Raw genomic sequence first — 13,822 nt, 5'->3', positions numbered from 1 at the left:
GGTAGTTAATTGTACATCAGTCCTATCTATATATCGACAATTACCAATAACAAGTTCTGCTATAGCGAAATCCGATATCCGCATGTAAATAACATTTTGTCTGAAATGTGTTACAATTTGTTTTCAAGTTTATCACCATGATTCATCATCAATTAAGGCAGTTTTTTTAATTCACATTATTTTTGGGAATTACAGTTGCTAATGAAAGCAAATCTACAGTAAAAAATGAAGCTGTAATTTTACTGCATGCTTTGTCAAGTAACGAGGCAAGTAAGCACGACACATGCGATACGGATAAACACACTCACAGAGTCAATTTTCCTTCAGCTTGTTTACGCGTGTAAAAGTTGTGCATACTTTTTTCTTCTATCCAAAATCTATTACATATGCTTAGCTTTCCAACAATATAAATTACAATTCGCACAAAAAATCTTAGATAATGATAAGGAATGTGAAGGTGAATTAATCAACATGACACGAGCATGGGACAAAGAAAAATTCTGAGTCCCCGACAGGAATCGAACCCATGACCTCCCGAACACCGGGCGGGCGCTCTATCCATTGAGCTACGAGAACTCATGGAGAGCAAGGTCATTTAACTGAGTTTATATATGACAGGTGTCCTGCATACTGGTGTCATATATGAACTCAGTTAAATGACAGGTGTCCTGCATACTGGTGTCATATATGAACTCAGTTAAATGACCTTGTTCTCCATAAGTTCTCATAGCTCAATGGATAGAGCGCCCGCCCGGTGTTCGGGAGGTCATGGGTTCGATTCCTGTCGGGGACCCAGAATTTTTCTTGATATGGAATGTCGTCAATTTCACATTTCACGTCAAAGACGTCGATTTCACTTCGCACCTTACATGTAAAGTCACTGCGTATTTCACAAGAGTCCACATAGTACATACGTGTAAAGAAACCTAGGCAAACACGTACGAGCATGAGCAAAATGTATCCAAATTTTATCAGTAAAAACGCAGACTTGTGAGGTGGAAAGCATTTGCCCGATTTAAACACACCTTTGAAAACTTGTCAGTTTCTGTGATGCCAGCTAGAACTCCCTCCGCATTTAAGCAACAGTAAAATAAAAATAGAGACAAATCAGATCAAAAGCACTAAACTGGGGATTTACTTAAGCCACCAGATCAATTCTGAAAGCAATTTACAATTAAAAATAAATTTCCTCTTCCGCTAACTGCGTCCATTGCAATTGTACTGCAAAATGTACCTTTCATTTCGGTGACCTACTCGGCAACAAACACATTCTCTTTGCATCAGCATGGTTGCACATCTCTCACAAGTACACCACAGAGCATTTTCCAACCGATCGTTCCATTTACCTTGATTATTATCATCCCCAGAATCACTAGCACGTTCTGGCTTCAAGAGCAGACATGCTAAAGCTCAAAAGAACAAACACATTCTCGAACAGAATGACGTCATGGATATCCGGCCTGACCTCCAAGATCCTTTTAAAATGGCGGTTCCCGGTGTCAAACTTTTCATTTCTTTTTCATTGGGATCGCATCCATTTCAGAAGCTAAAACAACGGTGAGTAATTCAGCTCAATGTGAACTTTTTATTGGTGATGGAAAAAAATACACGGTTTTTGGAGTGACCTTCTCTTTTAAATGGTAACGTTATTCTGACAGGTGCTTTCTTCTCGTCACACATCTGTTTGGATCTTAAATCTCCTGAAACTTTTGCGGTAACAAAATCACTGATTGTTGATTGTAAGAGTAAGACAGGGTACTGAAGTTGAGCGCGATTCAGCATTGTTTTTAGCAGTGACTGTTTATATCGCTCATCAACATGACTTTCATAATATAATAATAATCTGGTGTCTGTTGGCTTTTTATACACCTTTGTCTCCAAAAATCTGTAATCCCTTTTTTTAAACTTGAAAATTATCTCAGCGAGATCGAAATGTTGTTTGATTTTATCTCTATTTTTTATCCTAAAAATATATATAAATGAATAAATAAAGAATTAAAACTAATTATATCGACGAGCTCAATAAAGAATTATAATTTATAACACTTTGGTCCTTAGCTTACCTTCCAAACATGTGGAGTGAAATTCAATGTAAAATTGGGTTTTGCTGTTAGTCTTTATCTGTAAGGCACGACAAAATAGATGTCTATTAGTAGTAGTTCTGAGGGCCCCTCTAGGTGAAGCACCATTTGCCTCGATCTGCTGCAAGCCATCTGAAAGGTTGACTTGAACAAATTCAAATTTGGACAACACCAGAATATGACTTGAGGGGGAAGGAGGGCAAACAAAACAGTGCACTCAGTCCTAAGTACAATCGTAGTGTAGATTAATAAGAACCAGTGAAGTATAGTTTTTTAACTGGTGCAAGACCGCTGAAACTAAGTGGTTGTTTATTGAAAGTTTGACTCCATATAATCAATTCACCACGTCAACTAATCCACTATTCTAGGACGTTGTGCAGTAAAATCCGAATTTCTCAAAATCCTAAAGAAAACAAAAACTGGTAAGAGAAATTGGAAGTTCTAGCTGTCAAATGTGCCATCAAGAGATATGTTTTAAACTGACCAATTAGGCGTATTTTTATAAAGAAAACTATAATAAGAAGGAATGTGGCTTAATGGACGGCCCTGTAAACCTGACTGTAATGTCGACTTCGAACTAAGTTAGTGGCTTGCCTTTTCCAACTTTGAACAGCTGGCACTTCACTGTCTCACTGAGTCTGACTTCATTTCTGGTAATTTACTGAAGATTGATTGAACGTTTCAAAAACGCAAGTTTGATTGACATCAGTGGTATCATAGCAATAAAAGTACCAAGTTTGCAAAGCCTGAACTTGTAAAAACTGCAACGGAGATTGACAACGCCCTTAGGCAAATATGGAATAAGGGGTTTCAACTTGCTGTCAACAAACTGTCAATCAAAGTTGAAAAATTGGTCTGCAACAGGTTTCATATCTCACTTACCTTTCCTCTTATTGCATGAAATCTTATGACGCACTCTCCAGAGTTGGGACTCTTTGGAATACTGTCATCTAAAGGAAACATTATGGCAACATGATATTTTGTCTCCTTGTGTTCAGCCATTAACCCTTTTCAAGCGCATTTGTAAGTAAGTAAGTAAGTAAGTAAGTAAGTAAGTAAGTAAGTAAGTAAGTAAGTAAGTAAGTAAGTAAGTAAGTAAGTAAGTAAGTAAGTAAGTAAGTAAGTAAGTAAGTAAGTAAGTAAGTAAGTAAGTAAGTAAGTAAGTAAGTAAGTAAGTAAGTAAGTAAGTAAGTAAGTAAGTAAGTAAGTAAGTAAGTAAGTAAGTAAGTAAGTAAGTAAGTAAGTAAGTAAGTAAGTAAGTAAGTAAGTAAATAAGTTAGTAAGTACGTAAACTTTATTTGATAAGTAGGTTGTAGAGGGGATTTGGCAGCCGAAGGGCTGATGTGGACCTACTATACACAAAATATAAAATTTTACAAACATGAAAGATATTAACAAAAGAATAAGAACTATGTACAGGGAAAATTAAGGTAATTAAAATGTTTTGTACCTACGTTTAGTTACTTCTTTGTTAACATCACAAGTGTTATGCTATGTACAAAAGATTAGTCTACATTAATGCTGGCTGCATGTATACTAAGTGAAGGGTTACATTGAGCTGCAAATTACACCCTGTAATATCTGGGATTGTCTCACTTTAAGGTTAGTTTAAGTGCAGCCCTCAACTTAGATAATCAAAGAAAGGTCACAGGATCCGTACTCAAACCACTGAACAACATCCAATACCACTGATTACATCCTAGTGTATTAACAACAAAGGTTTTGGTTCATCTGGTAAAACATGTTTTAAGTTATTACTTCAAAATACCTGGTGAAACAGTGAAAGGCAAAGACACATCATAAGTACAGAAAACAGGCCAGTGGTCGCTTGTTTTGATGGTTGTAGTGCAGCCTTAATGAGAAACAAAAACAAGTATTACATTGTCATCAGGTTTCTGCAAAGAGTTTAGGAAGCACCGCATTGTCACAGCCTGGCATCCACACACTAAAACCACATTTTTAGTCTGTCATGAGGGGAGAACTCTCCTGGGGAGCCTGGCCTAACCAATCAATCAAAATGAATAATCAGAAATCAATTAACAACGATCAATACCAATCGATAATTGCTAGTTAACTGATATCAATTGATCATTGATTGCTATCGACTGTCATCAGTATCTCACAGGGTATATAGCCAGACAAATGTATACTGGCCATATATTACTAGCTTTTATTAAAAAAAAACAGGATTGTTGGATGAGGCAATTCAAGAGTTTTCAGTGACTTGGCTATCATGGTATATGAGCCATTATACCATGCCCTACAAAAATGGTAAGCGTACATGTAGTTTTAGTTGTTAGTTTTCTATATTTTGGGGCTGTTTTAATAAAACAATTACTCCACTGGTGTTTGCTGGATATGAGATGATTATATGTGCCACGTTAGCTATCTGCCATCTCACATCAATGTGCACTCATTAGTGCATAGAGAACATCTGAGTTCCCTGATTTTGGTAAGCCTTTCCACCATGTCTGAAAGGACTATAAACGAAAACACTGGAAGAAATCCAGTAACTGTAATTGTTTTCCCAAAACATACATCTTCCTATTAGACAAGGCCACTTAACCCAAGTACTTCTACTACTGACATTCACACAAATATCTGTTTCTTTGGTGGGATTGCATAGTCTGTGATGTTGTGCATAATAGCACAATATCTAATAGTTCAGGTTTAATATTGCCTAAGTGTGAAAATAGAAAGCAAGGCATACGGTGACTTCAACTTTGGAAATGGGACAATATTGGAGCTGTAAAGAAAAGAGAACGAGGAACAAAAAGGAAGAGGTCTTCTAACATCTTTCCATTCCAGATGTAACTTCTGGTGAACTCACATTCAAAGCAGCTCTATGGTCTTGACCCTTAAAAACACTATTATAGCTATATCACATAGTATTTTAACCTTTGTTTAGCTCAGTTAAGTCAGTCAGTCAACAAAGGGGACATCAAATTTTATGAAAGTGGCCTTGGCTCTGGATCAGTAATTCTTCATTTTAATTTTCAATCTTAGACTTATATGGCAGTTCAGCTACACTTCTACAGTTGCTCGAATAATTATTTCCCTGTTATGATCAGTAACATAACATGATATCATACTAACTATTTGAACTAAACTTTCTGAGAATGGTTATTAGAATTATGCACCAACCATATGAAGTACAGCTGATTTTAGACTGTGGAAAAGAGTGCTTCAACACTCTGTCACACCAAGATGGCACATTCATCAGCACCTGCAACATATCCATCATTAGTATCACCCAACTAGTGGACTAATGCAAATCCTGCATTTTGATTGGCTATGCTACTAGAGGACTATTACTAATAGTCCTCGAGTAGCAAAATTGGCGCAATTGAGCATTACGCTTTCTTTCGTTTTATTCCCAAATAAATATTTATTCAACTTGCATTTGCTAACTTTATTATTGCCTTTTTTGTCCGACTAGTTGGGTGATACTAAAACAATTAGACCCTTCGCCCTCAAGGGCCACGGGTCAATAGCCCATTCGGCTTCGCCTCATGGGCTATTGACCTGTAGCCCTTGTAGGCTACGGGTGTAATTGTTAATTAGCAGAATTCTACTAGTATACTAATGCAAATGCTGTAATCTGATTGGCTCAGCCATTGAACACTATCAGCCATTAGTGTGCAGTGGCTGGAGGTCGTCTAGAAAATGATGTCTTTTTCATTTTTCCAAAGTTTTGGAGGAAAATTTTGATGCAAATGGATAATTAAATTCCTGAGAAGTCTAAACAAAGGAAATTTACGGTGTCTTGACGCTTACAAAAGTTGAAATTATTGAAAAAACTGATGTGTGTGCACACACAACTTTAAATTTTAAATGACAATTCAATCCGAGCGATCCTTTTCAGGCACAAAGTTTAATAATATGTCAAGAAATAATTTGAAACCGTTGTTTGAAGTAAATTTTAGTAAGAATTCTACTAAAACAATTAGATTATTTGCTCTTGATTTCTATGAGGTGATAATTTGGCCTTCAGCCTCATCAACTATGACCTCATAGAAATCTCAAGTTCATAATCTAATTGTTAATTAGTCATTAGTTAATTGGTTTTAGTAATTAGTCACTAGTTAATTGGTCCTGCAACAGTTACAAGGATTAACTGACAAATTAGAATGGCAGGCATCTAACAACGGCAGTATAACATTAATGAAAAGTACCCCTGATCTCTTGACTTTCTCCCAGATGTATTCAGCACTACCTCGTTTGTATCTGTATGTTGGTGCAAAGTTAATCGATTCCTCCTCTGAAACAGAAAGATATTAAAAGGATGTCCATCAACATTACCTAAGACTTTCCTATCCTACAATAGTGCAAAAGAATGTTGTAAATAAATAAAACTGTATTTAGAACTCTGCTAACTGTTCTATGGACACTATATGGGCTCAGTCATAACACAGTACTGGTTATGCACCATCAAGAAGGGTTTGAGCTCTATTTTAAACCAAACAAAACTGTCACTGATTGAAAGGCTTAATATTTCTTGATACTGACTTTGGAAAAAATTGTTTTATAAATTCACCCTTGCTTTTATGAATTCACCCCATTAAAGAACATACCAAATCCAAGAAAAACTTTTCCTTTGTCTTTCTGCTTTCTTAACTGGTCATGAAATTTCAACTTGCCAAAATTCATATGCTTTACAGCTTTCAGTACCTCCTGCAGGAAATTAAACGGTAAGAATTACAAAATCTAAAAACATGTGTAAGATGTGTCATGCAGAACGGTCAAAATGTAAATTCAAGTGATGGCAGATGGGGCAGCATGGTTGGGTTTGGTAAATGACATCATTTCATAACAAACCCATAAACAATGCTTTTACTGACAACATAAAATTAATATAACATTATGTCCGATGAGCACAAGAGACCATAACCATAGGAACAGAACCACATGCATGCATAAAAATAGAAAACCGTGCATCTCTTTTTCATGGTCAACATGGCTAGCAGCATGAAGCGCAAGCATGTGCCCTACGATGATGATGTCGCACAACATGGCGGCCATACTGCAGCTTATAGGTTGACCAAAGCATCAGCAGCCTTGGTTACGTACATCTTTGATATTGGACATCCATGTTACGGTCAAAACAAGGAATCTGCTGAACAGGATCACCTGAATATATCTTGGGCTCAGGTTTAGAGCTCATCAAAGTTGCATAATTTTTTGAAGTTGACCGCTGCACAGATACTGGTTTCCGATTAGATTGCAGGCTCAAGCCAGGCCATTATATGTTTTAACCCACCCTCCATGGGTTTCAGATTCCAATGATTATGATACATGGACAATACTTGTACAATCCATTGTAGTGTAATACATTGTTGCTTAAGTTACGCAAACATCAGTCTTGTAGTCAGTAGACTAAATGCTGCACTTGCAATATAAAAAAAAACATGGTTATGCAGATAATCAACTTATTGTTCTACTGGCCAATTATTGCCTAAGATAATGCCCTGTTAATGTCACTTGAATGAATTGTGACGTGATGAACTTTGATTAGTGGTGTATTGAAAAACTTCCACAGAAGATTATAATAAAATTATTGTTGTTCAATGTTTTGATGTTGCTGACATCATTATCGAGGTAAAAGTGACAGTTTTATTGCGGATATAAATTAGTGGAACTAATATAATAGATGTTTGCTTGCGATCTCATGTAAATAGTTTTGCACAGATAGAGTCCATTTGCATGTTCAAAGTTGGCTTGAGATCTTGAATATTAGCATTTCATGGATAAGACAATCAAATTTGTTGCAGTATTTTTTCAATATTGAAGTTGCTAATTAAAACCAGTCTAAAACTGTGTTAAACATGTGCTTTCCTATTGATGAATTCAGGGTACTGTGTTCAACAATATGTTGATGTAAGTGTTGACTGGTGTATCCAACATCAAGTCCATATCACATAGACCACATTTATTAAAATGGTACACAATGCATTGCTCGCTGATGATTTTACTTCTCAAGGACTGTAGCTGATTCCTTGTGTTGTCGGCTGATCTTTGGTCTTTAAACAGAATGGTGATTGTGATGGGTTCCTCGCTGGAGCTTTCTTCAGGCACACTGGAACCTGTTGCCGATGGTTTGGTCGTATATGAATACCTTTTAAATTGTTGAATAAATTAACTTAGTTGGGTAGCGAAGTTGTACGAAAATGTTCTTGAGAATCTCGCACTCATCTGTGAAAGCTTTCCAAGTTGACGACAGTCGATAGGCTCTGTGTAGCATTGCTCTTAATAGGCCAGCCTTGTAGCGATGGTCAACATGACTATCATAATGCAGGTGAAGCCAGTGTTCGTTGGCTTTCTGTAGACACTTGTGCTGAGTATTGTGCCATTCTTTGCAAAGTTCATTCCCAGAAAAGGAAAGGTGTTGTCTGTAACAGTTTCCATAGTGAAATTTAAGGAGGAATGTTTTGAGCTCAAAACATCAAAAAAGGAGGTAGCCACTTGGGGGCCAAGCATGACAGTAAAATTACGTATCTTCAACATATCGCTTGTAGCACAGTAAATGTAGCAAGGCATTTGGCTGTTATCTTGTGATTTCTCCTCTAACGAACACATGAATGTGTTTGTTTCGTTCCTTCTCTAGAAGTGGACAGTAACGTTTCCGTGGTCTTCCTCTTCTAATGGGTCGGTCCTGGCTATGATGAGTGAACTTTGAGTTGTCATTGCTCAAGGCTTCTTTGAAGAGGCATGTGTAGTTGGATTTTATCCATAATGACAACACCATCTCCCTTGTCTGGCTTTGTAACTACTATGTCATCTCGCTTTTGAAGTTGGTTTGCAGTTCTAAGAGGAGCTTTCGGTGCCAGAAAAGGCTTCTTTTCAATGTAGTTAAGTGCCAAGAGCATAGGGTTGGTGATACCAATTCCTTTTCGTTGTCACGTAAGCATGGTCCATTTTCAGGACACTTTCTTGAAGCTAGCTGTCACATCTCTTGCTGATGAACTTTGTGTTGCCCTCCTGATGAATGCCCTATTATGCAAATTTGCAACAAGAAATTCATAATAATACTTTGGCAATGACTTTTCCCCGAATCCAGCTCCTGCCCGAATCACATGATTGTCATGAAATTGAACTAAACCTCTTCATTCTTGTCTCATATGGCAATTTCAAGATTCAGAAGAGTGCAATTCTATTCCAGCCTGTTCAGTGGTGTTCCTTGTGAATAAATATGTTTCTGGCATTTCTTCTAGAAAACAAACAGTTGATTATGAAAACTACATTATTTTGGGGGCTTCTTTTCACTAATTCCATGCAATCATCTCCACTCACCTCAGGCAATTGCCATCAATGTCTAAGTTATATCTGAGTTTTGCATTCTTTGAGGTAATGTGTTAACTAAACAATTTGATATCTGGTAGTTCACACACAATAGACTTGAGTACCTGAGTGTATAATACAGTAAGTGAATGAAAATCTCTCACCTGAACTTCCAAATCTATTCTGTAATTGAGATCTCCAAACCAAAACACATGATGGAACTGGTGTACGATACCAAACACACCTTTTTGACCAAGATTAAGTCCATTGAGAATATCTAGGAAATTCTGATTCCTCCTGTAACCATCAAGAAAAATAGAACACATTTCTATTTTGCCATTATCGATCAGGCCTCCTTGTATTTTGCTCTTGAGATCAAAGAAGGGCTACACATACTTTGGGAGAAACCACCACTTAACCCACAGGCTGAACTTGTTGATATAAAACTTTCTGTTTAATTTTTGTATTACTGTTGCAATTGTCTTAATTACTGCCATTGTTATTCTACTGCACACTATGTTCATTTCACATTGAAGATGGCAAAAGCATCTGTCAAAATATGTTTGTTAAACTTACAAGTGTCGTGTTTTTCTTTAAATGTAAAACACAGTTCATGATTAATTGCAAGCCCCTTCCTGCTACCCAATTTACACACATGTGTAAGTTTGTTATCATGGTAACTGCATGGGCCAAGTAAAAAAGACGAGACAGTGTCCTGGCTGATTAATGAATGTCTCCTTCCTTATTGTCATATTAACTTAATAATTGCCAAGTGCCACCACACTATACAAATAAACTAGATAAAAAGATCCCACAGAGCAAAATAGAACAAAAAAATAAAATATACTGTGGGAAGAAGTAAGAATGGAAGAATGGAAGTGGATTACAGTTCATGATTTTCTGACAGGCTGGGAAGAACTAAAAATTACCATTCTGGTGGAGTGTTGATTCTTTTAGTCATTATTTTTCTTCTCAGTTGATTTTCTTTGCTTTCCATAGCGAGATAACATGAAAGCAAGTTTAAAGCAAACTCCTTTCTTTACAGTGTTAAAACATGTTATGTCAGCAGAACTTTGTCTCATATATTAATAATTATTTTTTCCAAGGAAACAAAAGGCAACAAGTCTTTTTAATCTCACAGATATTATGACTATAGTTTGCATATTATGACTGTACCACAAAGGTCCCAAAGTACTTGTAACAACCCCCCAAAGTAGGAATAACATTTCTCTGTTAGGAAATGCCATAATTTACACTTCATGAGAGTTCAACCCATCATGGTCTAGGACTGCACAATAATTCAAAGCAATGTACTTTTACTTTGCTATGACTGTCTAGAATGTGGGTTTCTTCAAATGCAAGTAAATCAATGTTCATAGTGTCAAACTGGTTCAGTACCAACTGGCTTCCCTGCTGTCATGGTATAATATGATCGCCATGTTTTTCACAACCTATTCAACAATTCAGTAAGACATTAAACCCAGTGTATTGGAGCATGTTTGCTTGATAGAAGGGCAGTGCCAACTCACAGCTGAGTAGACCTGAAAGTCATGTGACACAGTACACATGCAAATAACAATATTTATTGTATATGTACAAAGTTATAGCTAAACAAGGCAGACCTTAACACCCGTGCTTCAGTACTTCTTGCAGCTAGATGACAGTTGACAAAACACAGGGACACTGGACCCAGAGAAAATGAGATGCCCACACCACCTTTGTTACCTGAAGTTAAAAAAAAAGTGATACAACTCATAATCATAATCAGTTTTCTTCAAAATGGTTGACAACACTTCTCTCTGTATCAATATGTAAATACCACAAAAACTCAGATATGCTACACATAATGATTTTTATCTACATTTGTTGCTTTGAATTTCCTTGTAATTTCCAGTTTGACTCCTTAAAACATCCAGTGACTAGAGAATTATGCATCTATACACAAAATTTTAACTATGAGCTGTGATGACATTTGTACTTGAAAGATCGACCTATATAGCAGTTGAAGACTGATCATTCATTTAACTGGAGGCATGGAACTCAGCTTTGCCATATTAAGTATACGAAATGTTTTTATTAGTAATTTTTAAATGGTGTTAAAGATGTTGTACTTGAACTAACATCTTACTGTTTACTTCAAAATTAATAGTTCAGTAGTGCAAAAATCTTTATATTTTAATGAGGATTAATTTTTTTGTTTTCTTTTTATTTTAGTGACAGAACTTCCATTGATGCCAGCTCTATTTCCTATGCTTCTGGGGTTATTCAGGTACAAACAATTTATATCATGTTACTACATGTATTTTAAGCTGCATGTCCTTGAATACAGCATCAAGAAAACTCCAGGAAAAAAAAAACTGTATCAGTATTTAAAAAAATAACAGAACATTGCATGGAATATTTTCTGTAATTATGAAACTTTACCTATTTTGAACTTCACAGGTTATGTGATACCACTCTAAGAAAATTTACAATGAATCTCAGATATTGTAAAATCACCGGTTTAATTTTATAGATACAAGTAGTATTAAAACTATAATATTCCTTACATGTATTATCATATTTATTACTGTTAAATTATTACTGCAAAATTATCAATCAAAATTCATTCGCACGTTGTTTGATTCAGTGTTCAACTTTATTGTTTTGTTATGGTTTAACACTCAGTTCAATTAAAACAATGTACTCTCATAACAACACATACTATATTATCAAGAAAAACATCCCCTTCAAGAACACAGCTCACGTTATACCTGAGAGACAAAATAAAATTAAGGGAATCTTTTTTTCTAAGATCAACAGAGGACTGCATGTATTGCAAATGCCTAGAACATTCAAAGATTTTGCAGTTTTCAGTGAAATGCCACATGTGCAGCAAACAATACAGATGAATGAGAGATGAGCAAGAGTAATAACTTAAGTACGGTGCCTACTTTTGTTTTTTTGGTTGTTGTTGTTGGTGTGCACATGTTCTACGCATCACCTAAGGCTGGGTTGACATTGATGCAATCAACTGCGTTATCAAGTACACGACTAAAATGAAAGCAAAATTTTCCTACTGTGACCAAATCAAGTTTAATGAACCTGTACTTACACCAGGAACAGCAGAATAGCAGCACATCGTTAAGCACTAACTGTTAACAACTTCCAGCTGAAAAACTAGCTGTTATCTGTCAAAAATTATACTGAAATCCAACTGCAAACATGTACCTGCAGATGGCATATGTTTTACTTACTGGGGAGGTGACAGGAAAAAATGTAACAGGCACCATAAAAGGTTTCAAAAAAGATCAATGACTTAAAAAAGTGCATGGTTGCCCCTAAATTTTATGTTATGAAATGGAAGTGGCAAGCCTATTCAACATGTGATTAGTTTCTGGTTGTGAGCAAAAGGTATTTAGACTGCATTTTAGCTGAACCAGAGGAAGGCTGCCAGAGACGCTAAAAGCGCTGTTGCAACAATTTTGTTATTAAAAACATACCAAAAATGGTTTTTATGTTACCATTTACCATGTAGTTTTCAGATCTTTATAAATGTGTTTGCCTTTCTGTATGTAAAGGCGAATTCAAAGGAAATCTGTAAAGAAATATCCTCTCCTTCTTTTTTCAGAAAAATGCTGATGTCAGCATTTTTGTTGAGATTCGAGGCTAATTATCTCAAAAATCTGTGTGGCTACCCCCTATTTTCTTTGTAGATTCCAATAGCCCTTAGAAAGATCTGCTTTTTCTGCATGGTCCTAACCTGACGCAAAAACCTTTGTATTCAGTAGGCACCGTCCTTAAATATACACATAAAAACATAGCTTACAAAAAAAGATTTAAAAGAACTTAAAAACAAAATTTGGAACACCTTCTAAAATTGGTGTGAAGTGGTGTCACACATAAAACAAAAGCAAACATCATTCAATCTGAAAAAAATTAATTCACACCAGTATAGAAAATCTTACCAAGAGCATTAGCTATGCCAGTTTTAACACTAGATTGCTGGACATGAGATATCATGTTTTTGAAGTCTTGATTAACAAACACAACCAGTCGAATACTCCACAATGAACACACAGCAACCTGCAAGAAGGATTTCAAAAGTGATCTTTAGGTGGTAAATATAAGTGCCATCACCATGCCCTAGTATAGTGTTTTTGTGTCAACCCCTTCAGTAGGGAGCTCAAGCAATCTGCAATGGCATCAGAAAAAAGCTTCACCAAACAAGAGGTTTAATAGTGCATATGTGTTATACATGTATATCTGTTATAAATCTTGTTACACATCTGGCCCATTCTCTTGCCCACCTTGCAAATGGAGGATGTGAACCATGACAGCTAATTTCTTGTACAGTTGGGCCCCAGCCACTAATTTGAACTTTGTTATTTCAAACTTGAAAACATTATTTTTCCTTGGATTTGCCCTTCAGAAATTTGCTATCGGCAATTCTGAACATAAGCAATTTCAAACTATTTATTATT

General features: G+C 36.1%; 1 protein-coding gene across 3 annotated transcripts in view; it reads right to left on the bottom strand.

Annotated features, from left to right (window-relative positions):
* LOC110049605 (phosphatidylinositol 3,4,5-trisphosphate 5-phosphatase 2-like) overlaps positions 1-13,822 on the bottom strand; it is a 76,702-nt gene that overhangs the window by 26,810 nt on the left and 36,070 nt on the right. For all 3 annotated transcript variants that reach the window (XM_089294488.1, XM_089294489.1, XM_089294487.1), the window contains exons 16-24: positions 13,307-13,424; positions 10,982-11,084; positions 9,524-9,656; positions 6,656-6,755; positions 6,257-6,342; positions 5,226-5,307; positions 3,850-3,933; positions 2,964-3,031; positions 2,064-2,121 (exon numbers count right to left, since the gene is read on the bottom strand). In XM_089294488.1, coding sequence (XP_089150614.1) covers positions 2,064-2,121; positions 2,964-3,031; positions 3,850-3,933; positions 5,226-5,307; positions 6,257-6,342; positions 6,656-6,755; positions 9,524-9,656; positions 10,982-11,084; positions 13,307-13,424 — 832 coding nt within the window. The remainder of the gene's footprint in view (positions 1-2,063; positions 2,122-2,963; positions 3,032-3,849; positions 3,934-5,225; positions 5,308-6,256; positions 6,343-6,655; positions 6,756-9,523; positions 9,657-10,981; positions 11,085-13,306; positions 13,425-13,822) is intronic.

The sequence above is a fragment of the Orbicella faveolata genome, unplaced genomic scaffold, assembly GCF_042242905.1.
Source record: "Orbicella faveolata isolate gen_17 unplaced genomic scaffold, um_ofav_v1 contig_25, whole genome shotgun sequence".
NCBI classification, from domain to species: domain Eukaryota; kingdom Metazoa; phylum Cnidaria; class Anthozoa; order Scleractinia; family Merulinidae; genus Orbicella; species Orbicella faveolata.
The sequence above is the reverse complement of the archived record's forward strand: the minus strand, read 5'-3'. Positions and strand labels throughout refer to the sequence as shown.